Raw genomic sequence first — 20,042 nt, 5'->3', positions numbered from 1 at the left:
AGTGTTGTTCTGTCTTATTAATCCTTCCTTTGCACATAGTTGAGTCTTTTCAACTTACCTTTCTCTATCTGGCATAAAAACTGCAAACAATTGATTGAGGTGATCTTCTTGTTCATAAACAATTGTCACCTTGCTTATCAATGATGAAGATATTTCTCCATTCCTTGGCACCTTCTGCACTTCATCTCAAAGAGTATATCCTCTTATGTCTCCTTTCTTACTTCATAGAACCTTAAGAGTTTTTGTGACCTCAAAGGAGACCTTGATGTACCGACTTCTCTAAGGATAATGATAATCCTTCTTATTCCATCCAAGACCCTTGATGACCCATCCAATATGTAGGTCTTCTTGCAATCATGAAGTCATAAAACAAAATTTGATTATGAAAAAGGTACTTACTTGATTGTGAAGATGTAGTCTTCACCATGATCATGTTGGCAGTAGTTGAAGTGGATATTTTGGTTGAGATCCTTAGATTGCCCTTCAACAAATTGTCGATACGTATTGAATTGAAGTTGCTTGCCACGATCCATAGAACAGTTTCTGACTTGAGTATTGTTCATATACATTCTCAGATCTGATATCTACAGAAGGATCCAAACTGAGTTGTGGATGATCTTGTCAAAACTGTTGTTGAGATCTGAAGACTGTTGATATCTGAAACCCTTCTTGCTGCATATTGATCTCTGATATAGGGTTTGATTCTACCATGTAGATCTTCAGCTGCTTTGATGTCTTGATTCTTGAATGTCTCTTCTCTGCCCTTATTTTGACTGTTGAACCAATCCCTATGATACCATGTTGAAGAATCTAAGGGCATGCATATTAAGGGTGATTCTATGATACATGATAACAATTTGTGAAGTGTTAATGCAATTTTATCTTAGCTTGATTGTTTACTTCATTATTAGCATGTGTAAGTTAACTTCATCAAATTGCTATCAAACAAAAGAGACAAGAACACAACTGGTTGGCTATCTGCCAGGGCCAAAACATCTCCCTCTTGGAGAGGAAAACCCATGTGTAAAATTCTTCTTATAGAGATTCCATTGATGAATACCAAAACCATGATCCTTGACACATTTTGCCTCTTCAAGACCAAGACATCAATCCACTTGCTTGAACGCTACTGAGATCATCAACTTGTTGCACCTCTGAGATCACTATTTCATCTTCAAGAGCTTCATCACTGCTGCAAGGTTGATGAGAGCATTATACATCGTGACTGTTCCTTGAGGCTAAGATGATATTTGTATCTTGAGATCATAACTGCACCTTACTTCATTGTAGGATTATGATCCTGGTCTCTTACCTTTGATGAGACTAACACTCCTCACAGTGGCGATCATTGTTTCTTTTATCACTGCCTTATATTCTAAGACACTGCTATACAAGATGTTTCCACTGCCATAAGAATGTCATCGAGATCCATATATCATCACTGCTGTGCAAGATCGATCAACACAGTCCCTTCGACTGAGATCTTCTTCATCGTATCGACATACTTATAGGTATGCCGAAGCCATTATGTTATTGTGATCTGTCTATACAGATCTGAAGGTTAAGACAGAGATGTCGAGATATGACCCTTGTAATTCTGATCACTGTTTGCATTATGCAATGAATACGTTACTTGGATCATCTTCATACTACTATCCAATATGCCTAGACAGCTTACCTCACTACTGCGTCAATCATTATGCTCCATTCATGCAAGGTCTTGACTACGGCTACCTCACTGGACTGCGGCTACTGTGGCTATGACTACGACTCCTCCATGCTTGACTGCGGCTCTCTCTTTATCACTGCGGCCACCCTCTACTACGGCTCCTCTTCATGACTGTGGCTTCATCTTTAAGCGAGTGTTTTTCTAGCAAAACAGTCTCAACCATCTATAGATCAACAGCTGAAAGAATAGCAAACACACAAGTGACACCGTTATTTTTGGACAACTCGTCCTCGGAAAAACCCAACTTGGGAAAACCAGTGCAGCAATTCTGAGGGTTATATTATTATGTAGTCTTTCATTGAGTACAACTGGGTGCCAAACTGTCTCACCCGACAGAGAAAAATAACTGGCAATAATACATCTCTATTCAGAAGCAGATATTCAGAAAATCTGCCCCACGAAACCCTCTACAACACAACTGAAGCAGTGCATCAGCCCTCTTGGCTTCTACGTCAGCCTCAAAACCCTCTGTGTCAACCCTCTGAGGCACTGAGTAGCCTCTACGGCCATTTGCGTCACTCCTACTGCCTTTTGAGTGGATGAAGCAAGCCCTCTGGGCTCTGCATTGTCTCAACTAGCCTCTGTGTGGCCTACTCTGGCTTCTGCATCTGCCTCTCTGCCTCTGTGCTGGTCTCTCAACACTATCTCTACCTCTCTGTCTCGTACTCACTACCCCTCGCTACAACTGATCATTGATTCAACTTTTCTTAGCAAACCCTGCTCTACAAAATCGAATGATTGATCACTCTGGTGTATTCTCCAATTGATCCTCAAGCCTCCTCTTATACTTTTCTTGTTGGTCCATCAACGGCCAAGATTACGTCTCTAATCAACGGCTAAGATTAGATTTGCTTGATCCATGTCTTTTGAAACCTTATAACCCAGTTTTATATTAATATCCATTAATATTTTATTTTTCCTAAGTTTAGACTTAGGAACTCCATTAAAATTATTAATTATTTTAATATCTCCCAAACCGGGTAGAATCTGCCCAAACCATTTCTGGGTCTTGAAGATCTCATGTGCTTTAGCCTTTCCACCAATTTTCATGGCTAGAACACATCCGATGCTACCCCAAATCAACAAAAGAGCTTCTCCATTCATGACATGACTCTTTGACATATAAACAAAATCCTAAAGACATCAAGAAGAAGTCTTTGACCTAGTTACACTTCTTGCTCATGAAACCCATGTAGCAAGATTACCAAAACAAAAATAATTTATTTCCTTTTATCAAATACAAAGATCATGTCATTATGAAGACTGAACCTAGTTACCCTTTCTGCAACACAAGTAACTATTGATTCATAAGAAATATGCCTGAGGAGCCAACCCTTTATTCTATTTTAGAAACATATCACCTTTTAAAACCAAGAACTCAGCTATCTCAGACTTGGAACCGTTGAACGAAACCAATCCCACATTTAAACCTGATTTGCTACAGACATTATTGGATCCCAGAATAAAACCCAATTTATTACAAGCATCCTTGAATATCATAATGATGGAACTATCACAGAACTGATCTGAAATTTCAGAGATGAACTTCATGAAGCTTGTCAACGTCAGTTCACTATTTCTTCAATTCAACTTTACTAACTTTTATCCCACTTGCCTTATTTATCTAAGTACATTCTTCATATTGTAAACAGAAATGTAACCAAAATCCAAAGCAATGTACATCATGTCTCTTTTTACTCATAATATAGAATACATAGTACATTTAAGAAAGGGAAAAAATAAAAATTGTTTTTCTATTAATCTGTAGGAATGGTAATCTTTTTCTCTCAAAATACTGCCAACTTGACTTGAATGTATATCTAGGAAATATCTTTATATTAAATGTCAAATGAATCAAGAGATTGGTCTCCATGTTCATATAAACCCTCATAACCCAGACATCATGAAAAATGACTTGAAATTCAGAGCTAATACCAATTGATAAGCCGATCAACCAGAGTATGTTGAAATTCAACACAGAATTACCACTATAACCAGCAAAAATAGTTCATCCAGCTGAGCAACCGCATCCACGAGAAGTGAAACCTCCTCTATCTGTCAAGCATACCAAAGAAGACATCAATAAGAACAGAAGTCAGGGTACACTTTTAATCTGGTCAACTGCCAAGAAGTTGTTTCAAAGCCAACAGATATAATGGCATTTCGAATGAGAAAATTTCCATTTCTACAATCGAAAAGAAAAGGAACACTTGATGGCAAGCACACACCCATGGTGCTGCTTCACGAACAATATTGATTGTTTTTAGCAGCAAGGGCCGTTCCTCATCTAAAACCTCTTTTGCCTCTATATCCAAACTCTTTTCCATCTCCATAGCTTTGGTTGCATTACTGCTTATATTATTATTTACCATATTCGTTTCGGAGAAGGCCTCAGCAACATATTTTTTACTGCTCTGGTCAGTTAACTTTATATTGAAAAGCAGTGCCTTGACCTCCTTAAGAATGTCATCTCCCAAATATGTAACATTTTCTGCAGAAAGAACAATCCCACTGGCGCCTGCTTTTACCAAATTATAAGTTAAGCTAGCCACAGTGTTCTCTTTAAGAGAATCAAACATGACAAATACTGGTATGCTAACATGTTGGCAAACACTACCCACCAACATTTCTGCATCCTTTTGGTTCTCGATAACAAGCATTAACAGATCAGCACCTTCAGTGGCAGTTGCATTCTGAGCAGAATCAGCAGTTCGTACAGTTCTAGCAACCAGTGGAAGAAATGAAGATTCGGATTGAGCACTCTGCATCATGTTCCTTGCAATAATAGCAGGCAGATCTGGAAGAAAGGCATGGTATTAATTTAGAAACTCTAACACATGTCATTTACATTCCAATTGTTGTGACTTTAAAATTTGTCAGAAAGTTGTCACTTGCCAATTGTTAAATGCTTAGCATCCCATACAAATGGGATGAAATTCCAACGGACATCTAAAATCCATAATGAATGGATGCCAAAATAGTTAGATTCCTACCCACATACATTAAAACGTCCAAGATAGTGAGAATTCCTAACCAGATGCATTAAATAAACCTATTACAGAATCAAACTCAAATTGCTGTGATGATAAACAGTTAGTTGTAAATAATACATTATACAATGCTTCCGCCAAGTATGGGGATAGCAGTAAGAGAAATTCGTCCTTTGATTGAATACATAATTAATGGAAATGTAAACAATGAAGACTTATAGTGCTGCAAAATTAGTTTCTAGAAGATGTCAGATATATGCTATGAAAAAGGCTTGAGGAACATGAAACAAAGGATAGCCAAAAACCTAAACTATGCAGTATTTCCAGATGGAGTATATCTTGACTCTTCACAAGCACACAAAAGTAAATGATAATGCCTTCATGAATAGGGAATTATAGAGGTTACACAACAAGATGCAAACTAATTTTGTCAGCACTGCAAGAAACTTCAAATCTGCCCAACACTACTTCTAGGGTAACTCAAAAACGTAGACACCACTAAGACTTCAAGCATAGATCATTTTAGCAGCCCTAAGAAGGAATATCTATCTCAATACACAGATCTGAAGATTACTTCAATTACAGCAGTAATATAACAACAACAAAGAAGATCTATAAATTCGATTAAGCAAGCAAAAACAACATAGCATTCAAACCAGCTGTCCTATTAAATCAGAATACTAAAATAGCCATGAAACTTGCTCAATACATGAGAAAATCAAATCTGCAATCACAAATTTAAGAAAGCAATGGTACACTTCATATTATCACAATAATGTTAAAAAGTACAAGACCTCGGCTCATCCCAAGCTGATACAAGTCCTTCCAGCTCATCCCTGGCAAGGACTCTTCAGTTCAACCCCAACCCTAGCTAGGTCATCCACAATCACTACAAACACCAACAACCAATACAAAGGCCAAGCAAGGCTACATGTACCTATGCATCTTGTAATGTCTAAGAAAGCCATCCTGTCTTCCAGCAGGCTGAAGTAGACGGCAAAGGAGAAATTCTTCCCTTGGCTCTATTCACCCAAATCATTATCTAACTCTTCTTTTATTCCTAGATCAGATTCTGAAACAGCAATCTCTTCACTTCCTTCAATCACTAAAGGAGATGCTTGTGATCTTGAGGACCACAAATCCTCATCAAACTTCACATTTTTTTGTTGAAATACTTCTTATATTTACAACAACAAAAATTAGAGTAGAAAAAGCAATAAAGGGGAAGGCATGTACCATAGTTTTAAAAACCAGCCGATCGGACAAGCTTGGGTATCAAACTGGCCAAGTAACCGAATCGAAGTGCCAATTTGGTACCTAACCATTACAAGCCAGCTTAACCAGCTGATTCTGACCCTAATCGGCCAGTCAGATCTCAGATGTGTAGGGCGTCCGGGACCAATGCTAGTAGTTTTTCAGGTGGTTTTGGAGGAAAACAGGGGTTGTTTCCCTCCTAAAACAGCCCCCCATGGCTATAAAACCAACCCTCCTCTTCTTAAAGCTTAACCTAAACAGAAAACCTAACTCAAGCCTAGCCTATGTTGCATGGTTCGGGTTCGAATTCAAATTTGACAATGATTAAGATTGATTTGTATTCAAATGTTTTGATAAAATTCCAATGAAGTTCAACATTAAATTCGACTATATATATATATATATATATATATATATATATATATATACCACTATATATAAAATAACATTTTATTTCACAAAATTTTTATATTAGTGTAGACTTATTATTATATTATATTTGGTATATATAATGAGTGATATATATGAATTTTTATGATAATATATTATATATTATCATAAAAATTCATATATATCACTCATTATATATACCAAATATAATATAATAATAATTCTACAAGTGATATAAATTTATATTCATAAATTTATGTCATAAATTATTATGCCGATAGGCATTATATTGTGAGGTTCTCGTTGGTGACATTGTTGAGATTCGTCATCCTCAACATGTGTCGTGAATCTCAAGAGTGTCACCACCCATTAAACTCTAAGAGGGCGGGGAGGCAAGAGCCTAGACCTACGTAGTGAAAATTAATTCCCTAATGCCTGCCAACATGGCACCCCTCTATCCATCATTGTCACCTCCTTCTACGTAACTATGTCCTCGCTTACACAACCTCCCTTAAACCTCATCCCTCTACTCTGCTCGTCAATCTCGCAGCCATATTTTCTTCCGTGCTCTATCCAAATATGAGTTTAAAACTTTAATCTCACCTCCATCTGTTTTTCCCTACTCTATCCCATTACGAGTTTTTGGCGTTATTGTTGCTTATTTCTTGATTGTTCATATAAGCGAGTTTTGTTCCTCTGGATCTCTTCTGATCGATCCATAGTATTTTATCAAGGTATTTTATCAGCTTGCCTTCAAATGGTTTCTTGTGGTTCGCGGCTTCGACTGACTATGATCCTGCAGATGGGTGTGTTTTGTATGGCGATATTGTGTGCATCTGTTGTTGCTACTACTGGACAGTGGAGGAAACTTGTTGCTTTGGTGGAAGAGCCATCTGTTGCTTTGACTTACCATGATGGTCCTCTACTCTCTACCAGTGGGGTGATCCCTATCCATTTGATCTGGTATGGGCAATTCACCCCTGTTCAACGCTCCATTGTGGCAGATTTCCTACAGTCTCTTGGGGCAAAGACGTCAGAGGGGAAAGCAAATCAGCCCTCCGCGTCCACTTGGTGGAAGACCACGCACAAGTACGAGGGCACCCACTCTAACAAGGCCGCCCCATCCACATCCACATCCAGTGTTGTAATGCTTGGAAAGCAGAAGGTGGACCAACAATACTCCCTCGGCAAGTCACTCAAGAGGACTGACATTGCTGCTCTGGTTGAAGCTGCCCTCAAGTCGGGGGCTCTGCCTCCGAGGAAATCACCTGGAAATGCCAATGCTGTGTACTTGGTGCTCACCTCCGAGGATGTCACCGTGGAGGGTTTCTGCATGAGCTCCTGCGGATTCCATGCCAATCTCAATCTCAATGTAGTATCAAGTACAGGAAGCCGAATGATGCAGGGGAAGGAGGAGCAGCATCCAATTCCATACGCGTGGGTTGGGAATTCTGCGAGTCAGTGCCCTGGACAGTGCGCGTGGCCATTTCATCAGCCCATGTACGGACCCCAGACTCCTCCCCTGGTGGCACCAAACGGAGACGTGGGCATCGATGGCATGATCATCAACATGGCCACCGTTGTGGCAGGAGCAACCACCAATCCATTCAACACCGGCTACTTCCAAGGGGATGCCCCTCGACCTTTATAGGTTGTGTCTCCAACCTGAATTAAGTATTAACTTGATCAAACAAAATCCTACATGTAGAAATAGGTGAATGATCAACCATGCTAAAATCAAAGCTTCCGAATGTAAATTTGCCTAGTAATTTGGTGAAAGGACAATTGCATCCCTAATAATGATTGATAGAGTTGTTCTACAGAGAGCCATTCCTTACTACTGTCACTTTTCGCCAACCAGAAGTTACTTCCTTCAATCTACTAACTTGGTACAAGAGCTTGCTTATTTTCTCATCCTTCGCACAAAGTTGTAGCCTTAGTTTCTTCTTGTTCCAGTGTTCGTGCTACCACCGTTGCCCCAAAAACACAATTCCCAATAGAACAATAGCCACTGCAATCGACCACAGAGTATTGGGTTGTCCCAATGCAATTGCCTGATGCTTCCACCAACCATCGACCCTAAAACCTTGTCCCCAAAACTCTCATCCGCCCAACCTTCGTTCCCAAAACTCTCATGCTTCAATTCCACATTTTCCTCAGCTTCCGAAACACGATTCCCTTCTCCACTAATGCCCAAATCCTTCAATTCATCAAGCACATAATAATAATTTCAAAACACCTAACGAATATTTTATTCGATTCTGGAATATCTTATTTCAATACACATCAGATCCTTTCTTTGTACCCTGCAAATTGTGTGTAGTTCATGACAATATTCAATTCCAACTCTCTATATTTGCAATTTAGTTGCGGATCATACGGTAGCTTAAAATTTGTGTGTGTTAGGTGCTCACGGATATTTTATTCGATTCTCGAATATCTTATTTCAATAAATATGAGATCCTTTCTTTGTACTCTGCAAATTGTGTGTAATTCATGACAGTAATCAGTTCCATTTCTCTGGATTTGCAGTTTAGTTGTGGATTGTAGGGTAGTTTAAAGGCAAAGCCAAACAAAATGAGGGTAACTTTGAAGATTTCCATCATGGACGGCAACCTTGTCGTCCAAGGCCAAGTCATCCTGACAAGGATTCCCGATAACATAATACTAACACCTGGCTCAGGAACTGACCTCGTCAAAGGTGCATTCATTAGTGCAATGCATCGAAAAGCAAAAGCCACCACATTTTCCAGATTGGGATGCTTGAGTAAGCAAATCTACTCGTTTTCCATCATTTAACATAGGTAGTTATCATAAATCATCTATTTTTTAATGGACTCATATTTGTGTCCGGCAGAGGTATCTGTTTCATGTATTGCTTCCATTTCAAGCTGTGGTGGACGACCCAGCGGATGGGAACTTACGGAACAGATGTTCCGTTAGAGACGCAATTCATGCTCTTGGAGAGCAAGTACGGGTCTTCTCTTAGCGAAGACATGATTCTGGGGAAGAGGAGCAGGACATTTACATCGTTTTCCTTCCTCTTTTAGAAGGCCAGTTCAAAGCCATTCTTCAAGGCAATGAATGAAATGAATTAGAGGTTTGCATTAAAAGTTGTGAGTATCATACTACTCAACTAAGTTCCTTGTTGGACAATTTGGCTTTGGCGTTTGGATTCATTACATTGAGTTTTAATTTACTAGAACTGTATGCACGAAATTTTGCAGGAGACTCTACGGTGACTACTACCCAAGGGTCGCATTCAGTTTACATGCATGTAGGGCCGGATCTGTTTGAAGTTATCACAGACGATGTCAAGTATGTATGCCAGCTTATTTCTAACTTAATGCCTACTATTAACTTATATCTAATTGTTATTTTATCTCATTGTTATTGTTTGTGTCATCAGGGCTGCGGAAATGCACTTGCAAACGTTTCACCACCGTGAAAAGAAAAATATAAGCTCGCCTTTCATTAGTGATAGAAGCCACCCACTCATTTTTGAGAAACAGGTAGACTTGCATCATCTTCCTTAAAGGACAAGTTTTTAAATTTTCACTGGGCTCTAAGAAATTTGTGGAGCGTAGAGGGTGTTTCAGGTCGTACCCTTATTATACTATTAGGCTTATGCCACTCCTTTTCTCGAGAAGAAAAAGTACTTGAAACATTATATTTACAACCAAGGATTCCTCAAAAGTTTTATCTGAGAGTCTTTAACACTAGATAAAACTCACAGGCCCTTTTTCTTTCCAATGTTAGCCTTGAGATCTACTCAAAACTGCTTTGCTCCTACTTTTGAAGATGTATCCGTTGACTATAAATATATGGGAGCACGTAATCCACTTGTTCACAGGATGATAAAAATATCAAGGATTCCTTAAATTGCAGTAGAGGACACCATTTCAATTCATTTAGGCTTTTGAGCACCCCATGAAATGTGTTTCTCAATTGCTTTTTTTCCTCCCCCATCCAAACAGCTTCTCATCATAATCTCAAGGATGTTGTTCGAAGAATATGGTAGAATATCACAGTGATGTCTCCTTAAAGATTGCTTCTTATTTAGTTATGAGTTCAATGACAGAAATCTGATATATTGTCGATTCTATAATGCACTTTTACCCGCTTAAAAAACTCAACTTTACCAATACTTTTAGCCTCCTGATTCCTCATGCCTTCCACGTCCAGATCCTTGTTTCTTGCAATGCTACCTATGCTTCACTCTACATTCATCTACACTTCTATCGGCATGTCCTTGCACCCTTTTGGTGCAAATGCTAGTATATTTATGATGTACTATAATTTATTAGTATAGTCCATAATATATTTAACCAGCGATGATAATATCGACGAGATATCGCCAAATATCGGAAATATCACGATATTTTCGACGAGCCGAAATATCGCCGAGAAAATATCGCGATATTTTGGCTCCCAAAAATATCGCGATATTTCCGAGATATCACCGATATCTCGGCAAAATATCGCGCGATGATATAAAATATCGTCGAGCAGGCTAGGCCGCGGCTAGAAAAAGGGAAATTTGCTTTTTTTTTCCTCATTTCTGTTTCTGAGTGTTGGAGAAGGAAGGGGAAGAGTTTTGTGGTGGTTGTCAAGGAGGGATTGAGGATCAAACAACGATTATCACCACCAACTAAGATTTTTTTGTGGATCAAAGATTGAAGAATAGTGAGACAAACTTCATTTCTTCCATTAACAGGTATGTTCTTAAAAACTCTGATGTTAATGATTTTTTCATAGATTTAGGGTTATGCTTGCTTGCCTCTTTGCCTACCAACATTTTGTTTCTTTGTTTTTTTTCCATTTGCTATGATTTTCATGCCCATGAGCCAATGCAAGGGTTTTCTCCATATTTGGACAACAAGCTTCATTTTTTTTCAACATTCTTATGCACTCTCTTATTGCCATTTTTCATTCACATTGCAAATAATGTAGTAATTTTTTTAAATGAGGTGGTTATTACTTATTATTTTTTGTGTTAGGTGGTTTAATGCCAATTTTGTTTTTTTTTGTGCCCTAGGTTTGAATTAGTTCACTACAAATGTCAAATATGCCAAAAGCCTTGGACCCATTTTGGGAGTATGGGGAACCTGTTGGTGCGGCAAATCGGGCATATCTATCATGCAAATTGTGTGGGACCAAGATGTCAAGAGGGGTTGCGCAATTGAAATACCATCTGGCTAGACTCCCTACACATGATGCAGATGTAATGCCTTGTATGGTTTCTAGTGCAGAGGTTAAACAAAAAGCTCTTGAAGCAATTGTTGAACAAGACAGAAAGATAGCTGCTAGGGACAGGGCATTGTTCTCATATAGATAGCTGCTAGTTTTATTTGTTTTGCTACATATAAGTTTATAACTCATGATGATGAGATACTTTTATATATGTGATGTTATTTTGTATTGGTTTTCAACATTTGAGTCCCTGATTGGACAATTATCAGGGATTAGCAGGATTTGGTATCGCCTTTGATGTATCATTTCTATTTGAAATCATATATATCAGTGCTTTCTTCATATTTATGTGCCGATGTGTTTAGTTCATGTTGTTATTGCTTTATATGTTTAAAAATCTGAAAAATAGATATATATATATATATATATATATAATGCATTTTTTATGCTTGCCGATATTCGCTGATATTTTGCCGATGTTTTTGTCGATATTGCCGATATGTTGTTTTCTGGACCCTTGTTGTTATTTTATCGATACCGATATTATCAACACTATATTTAACTATCTCATATTAAAATAAACAGATCGAAGTGATAGACTAGGAAGGGGACCTGTTATTGGATAGAAAAAAGTAAGGTTGCTCTCCTTTAATATAATACTTGGGTTGATTCCCACCCCTCATGATAATTTGGACTGTGATGGGTAAAACACAAGCATAAAGCGCATTCATTTTGGTAGAGGGGAACGAGTATTAGCCATGTCTTCCACTTTAGCAATTTCTAGAATGCTCATATATAAGGTGTTGCTAGACAACTCCTCTAGATTCCACAATTTTCCTCCTCTTTAACAACAAAACCTTCAGGTGAGATCTTTACCCTAAACCCTTTTTGTTTCTCTTGAAAAAGTTGGTTCGAAGTTTATCAGCCATTGAAAGTCCTGGGAAAGTTTGGATAATGTTCAAGTCTTACACAATGCATTTGTGCATATAAAACACAACCACAACGGGAGGATTCGGAGTAATCCACCATAGTGTATGTAATTGACAGAACCAACAAAATTATTTACAAGTCAAGAAGGCACAAATAGCATCCATATTCACTCGAGCTCCTTTCTCTTCCCAAATCACAATTAGCAGCTTCGAGTTTTCTCAAATATGTGTGCAAAGAGTTAACCAGACCCAACACAGTATAGAAACAAGACCAGGGAATAACTATTGGCCACTGGAAAGTAAGGGTTCGAGGTTTTGTACCTATATAGTGTGAAATTTCCACGAACTGCAGCAACTTGAAATTTATCTCCTAACTTATGTAGTTTATTTGTCTTCTATTAAATATATTAACAGTAAATATCGATAAACTCACACTACAATTCTTCACAGATAAAATACGCTGCAAAAGATAAAATATGGAACTAAGAAATACGCACACACACACACAAATTTATGACACTTTTATTTTGGACATATGTCTCTAGAAAAACCCTAAAGGGAAAACCAATAAAGCAGATGACGGTTTACCATTTTATTATTATTTAGCGATTTAAAAAATATTACAATAGCTTTCCTTTCACTAGCAATCTTTCAGCAAATATTGATCTCCTCTGGCAAAATAATTTGGAGACTAACTTTCTTCCTCTTCAACTCAATCTGGCCCTCTCCAGGAAACTCGCACTCCATCAAATTATTCACACTGCCTCTGGAAAATATGCACTGATGCTCTCGGAAATCAGTACAACCGCTGGGAACCCTTCCCATCAAGACGTCCTGCCTCCTGGACTGCTCTGGGCCCACTCACTACACCTTTGGGTGATAGATCCGGCTCTAGCACTCTAAAACGGGCTCCTCTACCACTCGCATTGTCAAACAGGCTACACGCAATGGCTGATTCGGCCTCCTCAGCAGATGAATTCAGCCTCCCTTTCCTGCCTCTTTGACACTAGAAAATACTGCGGATATCTCCTCTGAAATCCTACTGCCAAACCTCTACTGAAACCCCTTCCTCAGATGCTTCCCTAGCTTCAACTGTGCCCTTCTTGAATACCTGCAACTAGGTAGTCGATTGCTCAAATGGTATTCGATGTCCTCTCCAAACCCTTCGACCTGCTCTTATAATATATCGTCGGAGTCTCAACGGCCACGATCACATCTCAACCGATGGCTAAGATCATCTTGACTCCGTCAATTAACTTTTTCGAAAGTCTCTAGAGCAAAATCGAACTTCCCCAATTAATTCGCTTTAATTAACCAATTTTCCTAAGTTAGACTTACAAAATATTCAATTATTGGCTAATTAATTTATTTAGGGTGTCTCCAAGTCTTTTCTCACAAAACCTTTTCTAGGTTTTGGAGATCTCATGTTCCTTAGCCTCTTATCCATCATAGAGACAAGAACAATTGTCCACAGCTACCAAAAACTAACTCCCTCTTAGCAAGGAAGGTGTTCTCCACTATACCCATATGCTCCCTAGAGTAGACAAACTTTGCCCTCCCAAGGCCTTCGTAAGTATATCAGCCTCTGTGGGAACATATTGTAGCTGAACTGATCCATGTTGCACACAATCTTTGATTCACCTGCTACATGTTATAACTAAACCATCCTGCGTTGCTATTGTGCTACTTTGATCTCACAATGTTGATGCTTCTGCGATGGAGTCAACTCTAGCTAGAATTGTGCCTTACTCTCTACAACTGGCCAATTTGCACTGCCTTCCCCCTGCCTTAGCGATGTTGCAATTAAAAATTGTGTGAATTGATCTCTCTGATCTATTGAGTCACTGCAACTGTCACTTGAGTGTCTGACTGTGCTTGGTTGTCTATGCACTGTGTCTCAGGTAACTGACTGCACCTTGCTTACCTTTCGATCCTTTTGCTACTTTATCTCTTGGGCTCCTGTAGCAAAAGTAATGATCCAACTGAGGAAAATACAGCAAGTGGATCTGATCTACTGATCAAGCCCTCCGTGGCTAGATCTAGACCTCCTTCTCGCTCCTCCCTCGGACCCTACCCAATCTAGCATACTGGAGTGTCATGCTCCTCTATCTGAGGTTAATGCTGCAAACATAGCAAACTCATCCTCCAACTTGGCAGATAAATCATTGATATCTACCGAAGTTGTTGTGTGCTTCCCCTTCTTGTCCTTCTCCCTCTTCGGACACTAACTGACGGAGTGACCAAGCTCACAACATCTGAAGCACTTGACCTTCAAAAAGCCTTTCTTCTTCTTTTCTCCTTTAGAGTCTTGTCCCTAACTGGGCCAATCTTATCAAAACCAGACCAGAAAAACTACATATATTCATGTGCATCCATCTTAATCCATCCCGTTTTCAAATTTTAAAGAAAACTACATATATTCAAGTGCATCCATCTTAATCACAACCATTTATACACAAATAAGTGAAAGTTCTCATTTATAGAGCATGTAAGGGTGCACATAACCAAAATAACACCAAGTGCAATCCATTTTTCAGGCCTAGATGGCTTCTGCATCCAAGAAATATCATGCTACAACAAATACTGACATATCATCAAATAATTTGCCTATATTGGGATCTTCGTCATCAATATCACCCTCTAAGCATTAAAATAAGATAAAAGGTGCTTAACATATCAATTCAGATTTTGTTTGAGTGATGGGTACAATTTTAGTAGGATCATGATAGAGGAGTTCAAAATCAATGCTATTAACATCAAGGTACATATAGGGATTGGTGCTCTTGATTAAATGCTAGTTCAATACCCTCATACATGATAAAACTAATGGAAACATTGCAATCCCCCTGTTGACCACTACCGGTCAACTGCCCATGCAGTACACCTCCTTTCTGTTGGCAGAGAGGGGTAGCTCCTGAGCAACGTGTCCGTGCCAGCCTACAGTCATCAGCAGCTTGATCATTTTTGTTGTAAACCCAGTCTGCATGTATAAATTGTAAATAATCTAAGCAGATCAGAGTCATGTATGTAAAGTTGCCTAGGTGGACCTAACTTTCTAATGATGATCTGCGTCCCGGGAGGTTTTTCGTCTCACCGATCTACGATCGGCAGAGTTTTCCTTCAAACCTGACCCCAAAGCCGAGATGGATTTCGTCATTAGAACTTTAGGAGAATCTTAGTATGTTAATCTGCTAGATTATAGTTGTGTCGCAGAACTGGGTGTTTATGAGGGTCTGTATTAAGTGGGTTCATCCCTTTGAGATGTAAATTGTAAAAAATCATGATGAAATGTGTCTTGAGGGTTGAAAAATGTTGTAAATCCCCTCATGAGTCCTAAGTCCTAGGTCCTAGGTGATGTTTCCAACGGCTTAGTTCAATGATCCATCTTAAAATGAATTAAAAAATTAAAAAATGAATAAAAATAATGAAATAATAAAATAAATAAAAATTAAAAAAATGAAATAAACAAAAAATAATAAAAAATTAAAAAACATAAAGCAAAAACCCTAAACAATAAAATAATAATATTTTTGTGAATGCATGCAAATATCTTTTTTAATAAAATCGACGGATGAGATTAAGAGATGTCTTAACCCTCATCGACGGTCGAGATCGCTTCAACATGGATCACTCAAAACTAGCCGTTGGGATCATTTCCTTTATATAGGGTCTTAGGGGGTCATTTTACAGGTTTATCTGATCTGTGAGTCTGGACTGAAAAAGCTCTCTTGTAATCTGATTTTCTGGTTAATAAAAAGACTTTGGGGTTCAAAACTGGCTGGTGTTACTCTCTGGAATTGCTGTGAGATGTTTGTTTTTTTGCATATTTCAGTTTTCAGCAGTTAATAATAGCTGGTTTTCAGAGTATTGTGAGTACAGGTATCTTGCTCACGTGCTAGGGTTTGAATGTTGTAGGGTTTCTGGAATAATGGCAGGTATCTCCATTATTTCTTGAAATCTAGCAGCATTTCTTGCCCTCTTTACTGATGTTTGCTTGAGGTGTGCAGGAAATCTTTAGGTGAAGGGTATTTGTGGGCGTTTGGGGAAGTTCTGGGCTGAACCAGCCGACTCCCACAGGCTTTTCTTTGCAGAGCCTAGCTGATTTTGGCCCTGGGTTAATCATTAAGAGTTTATTTCCTGTTTTACATGAGAGATTTTCCTTCTGTTCACAGCAAAGTTCAAATTTCTGATATATTGAAAGCATTACTGCAATTATTGTCAAATCTGGCTGTCCCAGAGCTGTGAAAATTTTGATTTTAGCCAAAAAAAAAATTGAAAGGTTTACTGCAAAATTTCGTATATCTCCCAGATTTCGTTTTCTTTTTGCAGGTTACAGTCAAAATCGGAAAAAGGGTTTTCTCTAGTACTGTGTTGATTGTCTGCCCATCTGCTGGGTTGGCTGTTGAGGGATTGAATCCCACAAACCGTGCACTTAAAGGAATACAGTCCAGTTAAAGGGTTTTAACTAAGCTTCGGAGGAAATGTTGTTCCAGAATAGAAATCAAACACTCAGATTTCTGAATGTTCGATGATCATTTTTCTCCACCAAAAGCAAAAGGCAATCAATCGAATCTCCATTTGCACGTCTCAGACACTTCACGTGGGTCAAGAATATCGTAAGTTCTGCACAAGGTGGTTCCTGAAGATACGTTAACGTGTGGGCATCAGGTCTTACGCTGCCCTGTTTGCAATCATTTTGGGTTATGTGCAATATGTTGTTCCAATCCAAACTTGTTGTTCCATGCTCCAAGGCTGTTTCATACACCATAAACGCATAACAGAGGCCATAACGCAGCACGTCCATCAGACCGTTTTTTCTTACGTATCTGGTCAGCTCTAAACGCCAGACTCTTTGGTAATACGCGTGGAAGGTTCTCTATCCGCTGTCGAAGATCTCAGGCTTTGTTCATCCGTTGTCCAGAACTGGAAAACCGCATCGTTTTGCCAGCGTTAAAATTTTTTTGGTTACGTTCGCCAAATAGCATAACCAAAGCGTATTTTCTAAAGTCATCTGAAGCATTGTCGTCAACTGGTTCACGAGTCTGACCTGGGCATCTGCGTTCTTTAATTTTTTCGATTTTTCTCTCAGCTCAGCGCAGGGATTGAGGTCAGTCACCGGGTGCACCATGGCAAACGTGATCAGGTAAGTTCAGCTACGTCCCATGTTTCCATTCGACCCCATTTGCTGAAAGAAACGTGTCTCAATTTTCTCTCTGGCATTAGAAATTGCAATAAACCTTCTGCGTAATCTCCTTCAGGGCATTCACGCGGCTGTAGTTTAGCTTACGGTCTTGCTTTAGGATAACCCATTTAAATTTTCATTTTGTTTTTTAACTTAGGGTTAGTTTAGATTGCCGTATAGACTTTAATTATTTCCTTTGGTTTAGTTTAGCATAGGTTCGTTTGTTTCTTTAGGATTTTAATTTTAAATGTAACGTATGCCATTTGGTTTAGATTTTAATTGTTAAAGTTTCTTTTTAGGATTTAGTTTGATTTAAATTTGTTAGATTTAGGTTATTAACTTATTTACTTGTTAGATTTTAAATAGTTTTTGTTACATAGATTTTAGTTCTTTCAGGATTTAATATTTAGATTTTAATTCTTTTTTTTTATAGTTGCATTTAAATTTATAAAAATAAAAAAAATAAAAAATAAAAAAAAGAGGATTTTAGATTTAGTTTATTAGTTTAGTTTTAGATTAATTTTTTAGATTTCATTTTTTAACTAAAAAAAAAAAAAAAAAAAAAATTTGAAAAGCATAAAAAATTTCTTTTTTTTTTGTGGAGAATTACTTTTACCACCTTCAGTTGCTTATCACTGCATATCTTTCACGCTGAGATCTGAACACAAAATAGATATCTGGTTTCACTGTTATTTAAAGCAATTTATTTATCTTAGTTTGCTGGATATCATTATTTGAAGAGCTTTGTGGTTTTACTAGATATTTAAAGCATTGCTCTCTTTATCTGACGATAAATGATTGATGTCCGTGGTCCATGTTCTCATATCATCTAGCTAGTAATCATTTAGATCTTTTAAGGCACTAGTCTGCTCAACTCATTAAATCATTTTAGTGCTTATCTCAATAGTGCATCTCGTCTCCCAGCCCAACTGTTTGGCAGTTGGCCTCCATCACCTCATAGGGTCTACCCCCCTTAGCCGCGGGAGACAGGCTCAAACGGAGAGACCGGGGATCAGAGTGACAGCCCCCGGTCTGAGCGTTGTCGTGCCAATCCGCGCGACAACATTTTTTGGCGCCGTTGCCGGGGATAGAGTTTTTCTGTCCTTGGTTCTTTCATTTCAAGCTTGGCTGTGCTTAACTTCTTGTTCAAGTGGCGACTCCACTTCCCATATTATCTGCAAGAGTGTACACTAGAAGACATCCAGGCAGTCTGTGCAACCCCACTCCTGATCCTGAAAAGGTTTACAGGGTGCGATCACACAAACTTGCTTCTCGTGCACTCCTTACAAATCTTGGACAAGAAGCCCTTTCTGACATTCATCTGCTCTTTAGGGGTCGAGTTAGGCGTAGCACCATGGGTATGTATGCCCCTTGTGATTTTTCTAACATCCCAGGGTACCCCAATGATATTCCATCTGTTGGGATAGACAAATTACCTAACTTTCAAGGAGACAATGCTATTACTGCTAACTCCCATTTGCGAGATTTCAACATATGGTTGGCTAAGTATGCTAGATCCCCTGATTTTGATCATGAAGATGTCAGGATGACTCTTTTTATCCTGACTCTAGGAGGTGATGCTTATGACTGGTTTACAGAAAAACCTCCAAATTCATTTGACTCTTTACAATCAATCATTAATTCATTTAAAGAGAAATATGGAGATAAGAGAGAGGGAAGACATCTTGTAAGAGCTCTTACTCTAATGAAAAAGAGAGAGGACGAAACTGTTGAAGAATTTAATAGAAGGTTTAATGGTATTATTAGAGAATTACCTCAAGACTATAAACCTACAGATAAAACTCTCCAAGATTTTTATATTGATGCCTTTGGTCCTGAACCTTCTTATGAGTTAAGGCGTGCTAAACTTGGTGATTATCGAGATTGCCAAGCCTTAGCTATAGAACTTGAAAAGGACAAGGTAGCTTCTGGGAAGTCTGAAATCCCAGGTTATGACAGGGCTGCTACAAAACTAAAGGAACCTAAGGGAAAAGCAGCCCAAGAGCCTGAAAATGAACTTGTTCTCAAGTTACTTCAAAAAATTGAAACCATGGAAATTAATCATAACAAGGAGATAAACACTTTGCAAAATAGGTTGATTCAAATGGAAAGAGCGCAATCGCAAAATTTTCAACCTCGAAATAATAATAACAGAAATAGTAACTCGCAAAGAAAGGGTCAATCCAGTGAGCAGAGGCCTCCTAATCCGCTTACTAATCTGGTTGATAATGCTCCTCCTTACTGTCGTGCTTGCGATGCTTTTCACGAAGAGTCCTCTTGTCCCATCATCAGAAGACTCCTAGATAATGGAATGTTTGGGACAGGTGAGCAAATAAACGTAGTAGGGAGCAAGTTTCCTTTGCCTATGAATGATT

General features: G+C 38.5%; 1 protein-coding gene across 1 annotated transcript in view; it reads right to left on the bottom strand.

Annotated features, from left to right (window-relative positions):
- Window positions 1–20,042, bottom strand: part of LOC149238675 (putative transmembrane GTPase FZO-like, chloroplastic) — a 207,271-nt gene that overhangs the window by 137,882 nt on the left and 49,347 nt on the right. The window contains exons 2-3 of the mRNA XM_089369638.1: window positions 3,958–4,526; window positions 3,716–3,784 (exon numbers count right to left, since the gene is read on the bottom strand). Coding sequence (XP_089225764.1) covers window positions 3,716–3,784; window positions 3,958–4,526 — 638 coding nt within the window. The remainder of the gene's footprint in view (window positions 1–3,715; window positions 3,785–3,957; window positions 4,527–20,042) is intronic.

This window comes from Pinus tabuliformis, chromosome 8 (assembly GCF_031772625.1).
Source record: "Pinus tabuliformis cultivar Carrire ecotype Pingquan chromosome 8, CPIR1, whole genome shotgun sequence".
In the NCBI taxonomy this organism is placed as follows: Eukaryota; Viridiplantae; Streptophyta; class Pinopsida; order Pinales; family Pinaceae; genus Pinus; species Pinus tabuliformis.
The sequence above is the reverse complement of the archived record's forward strand: the minus strand, read 5'-3'. Positions and strand labels throughout refer to the sequence as shown.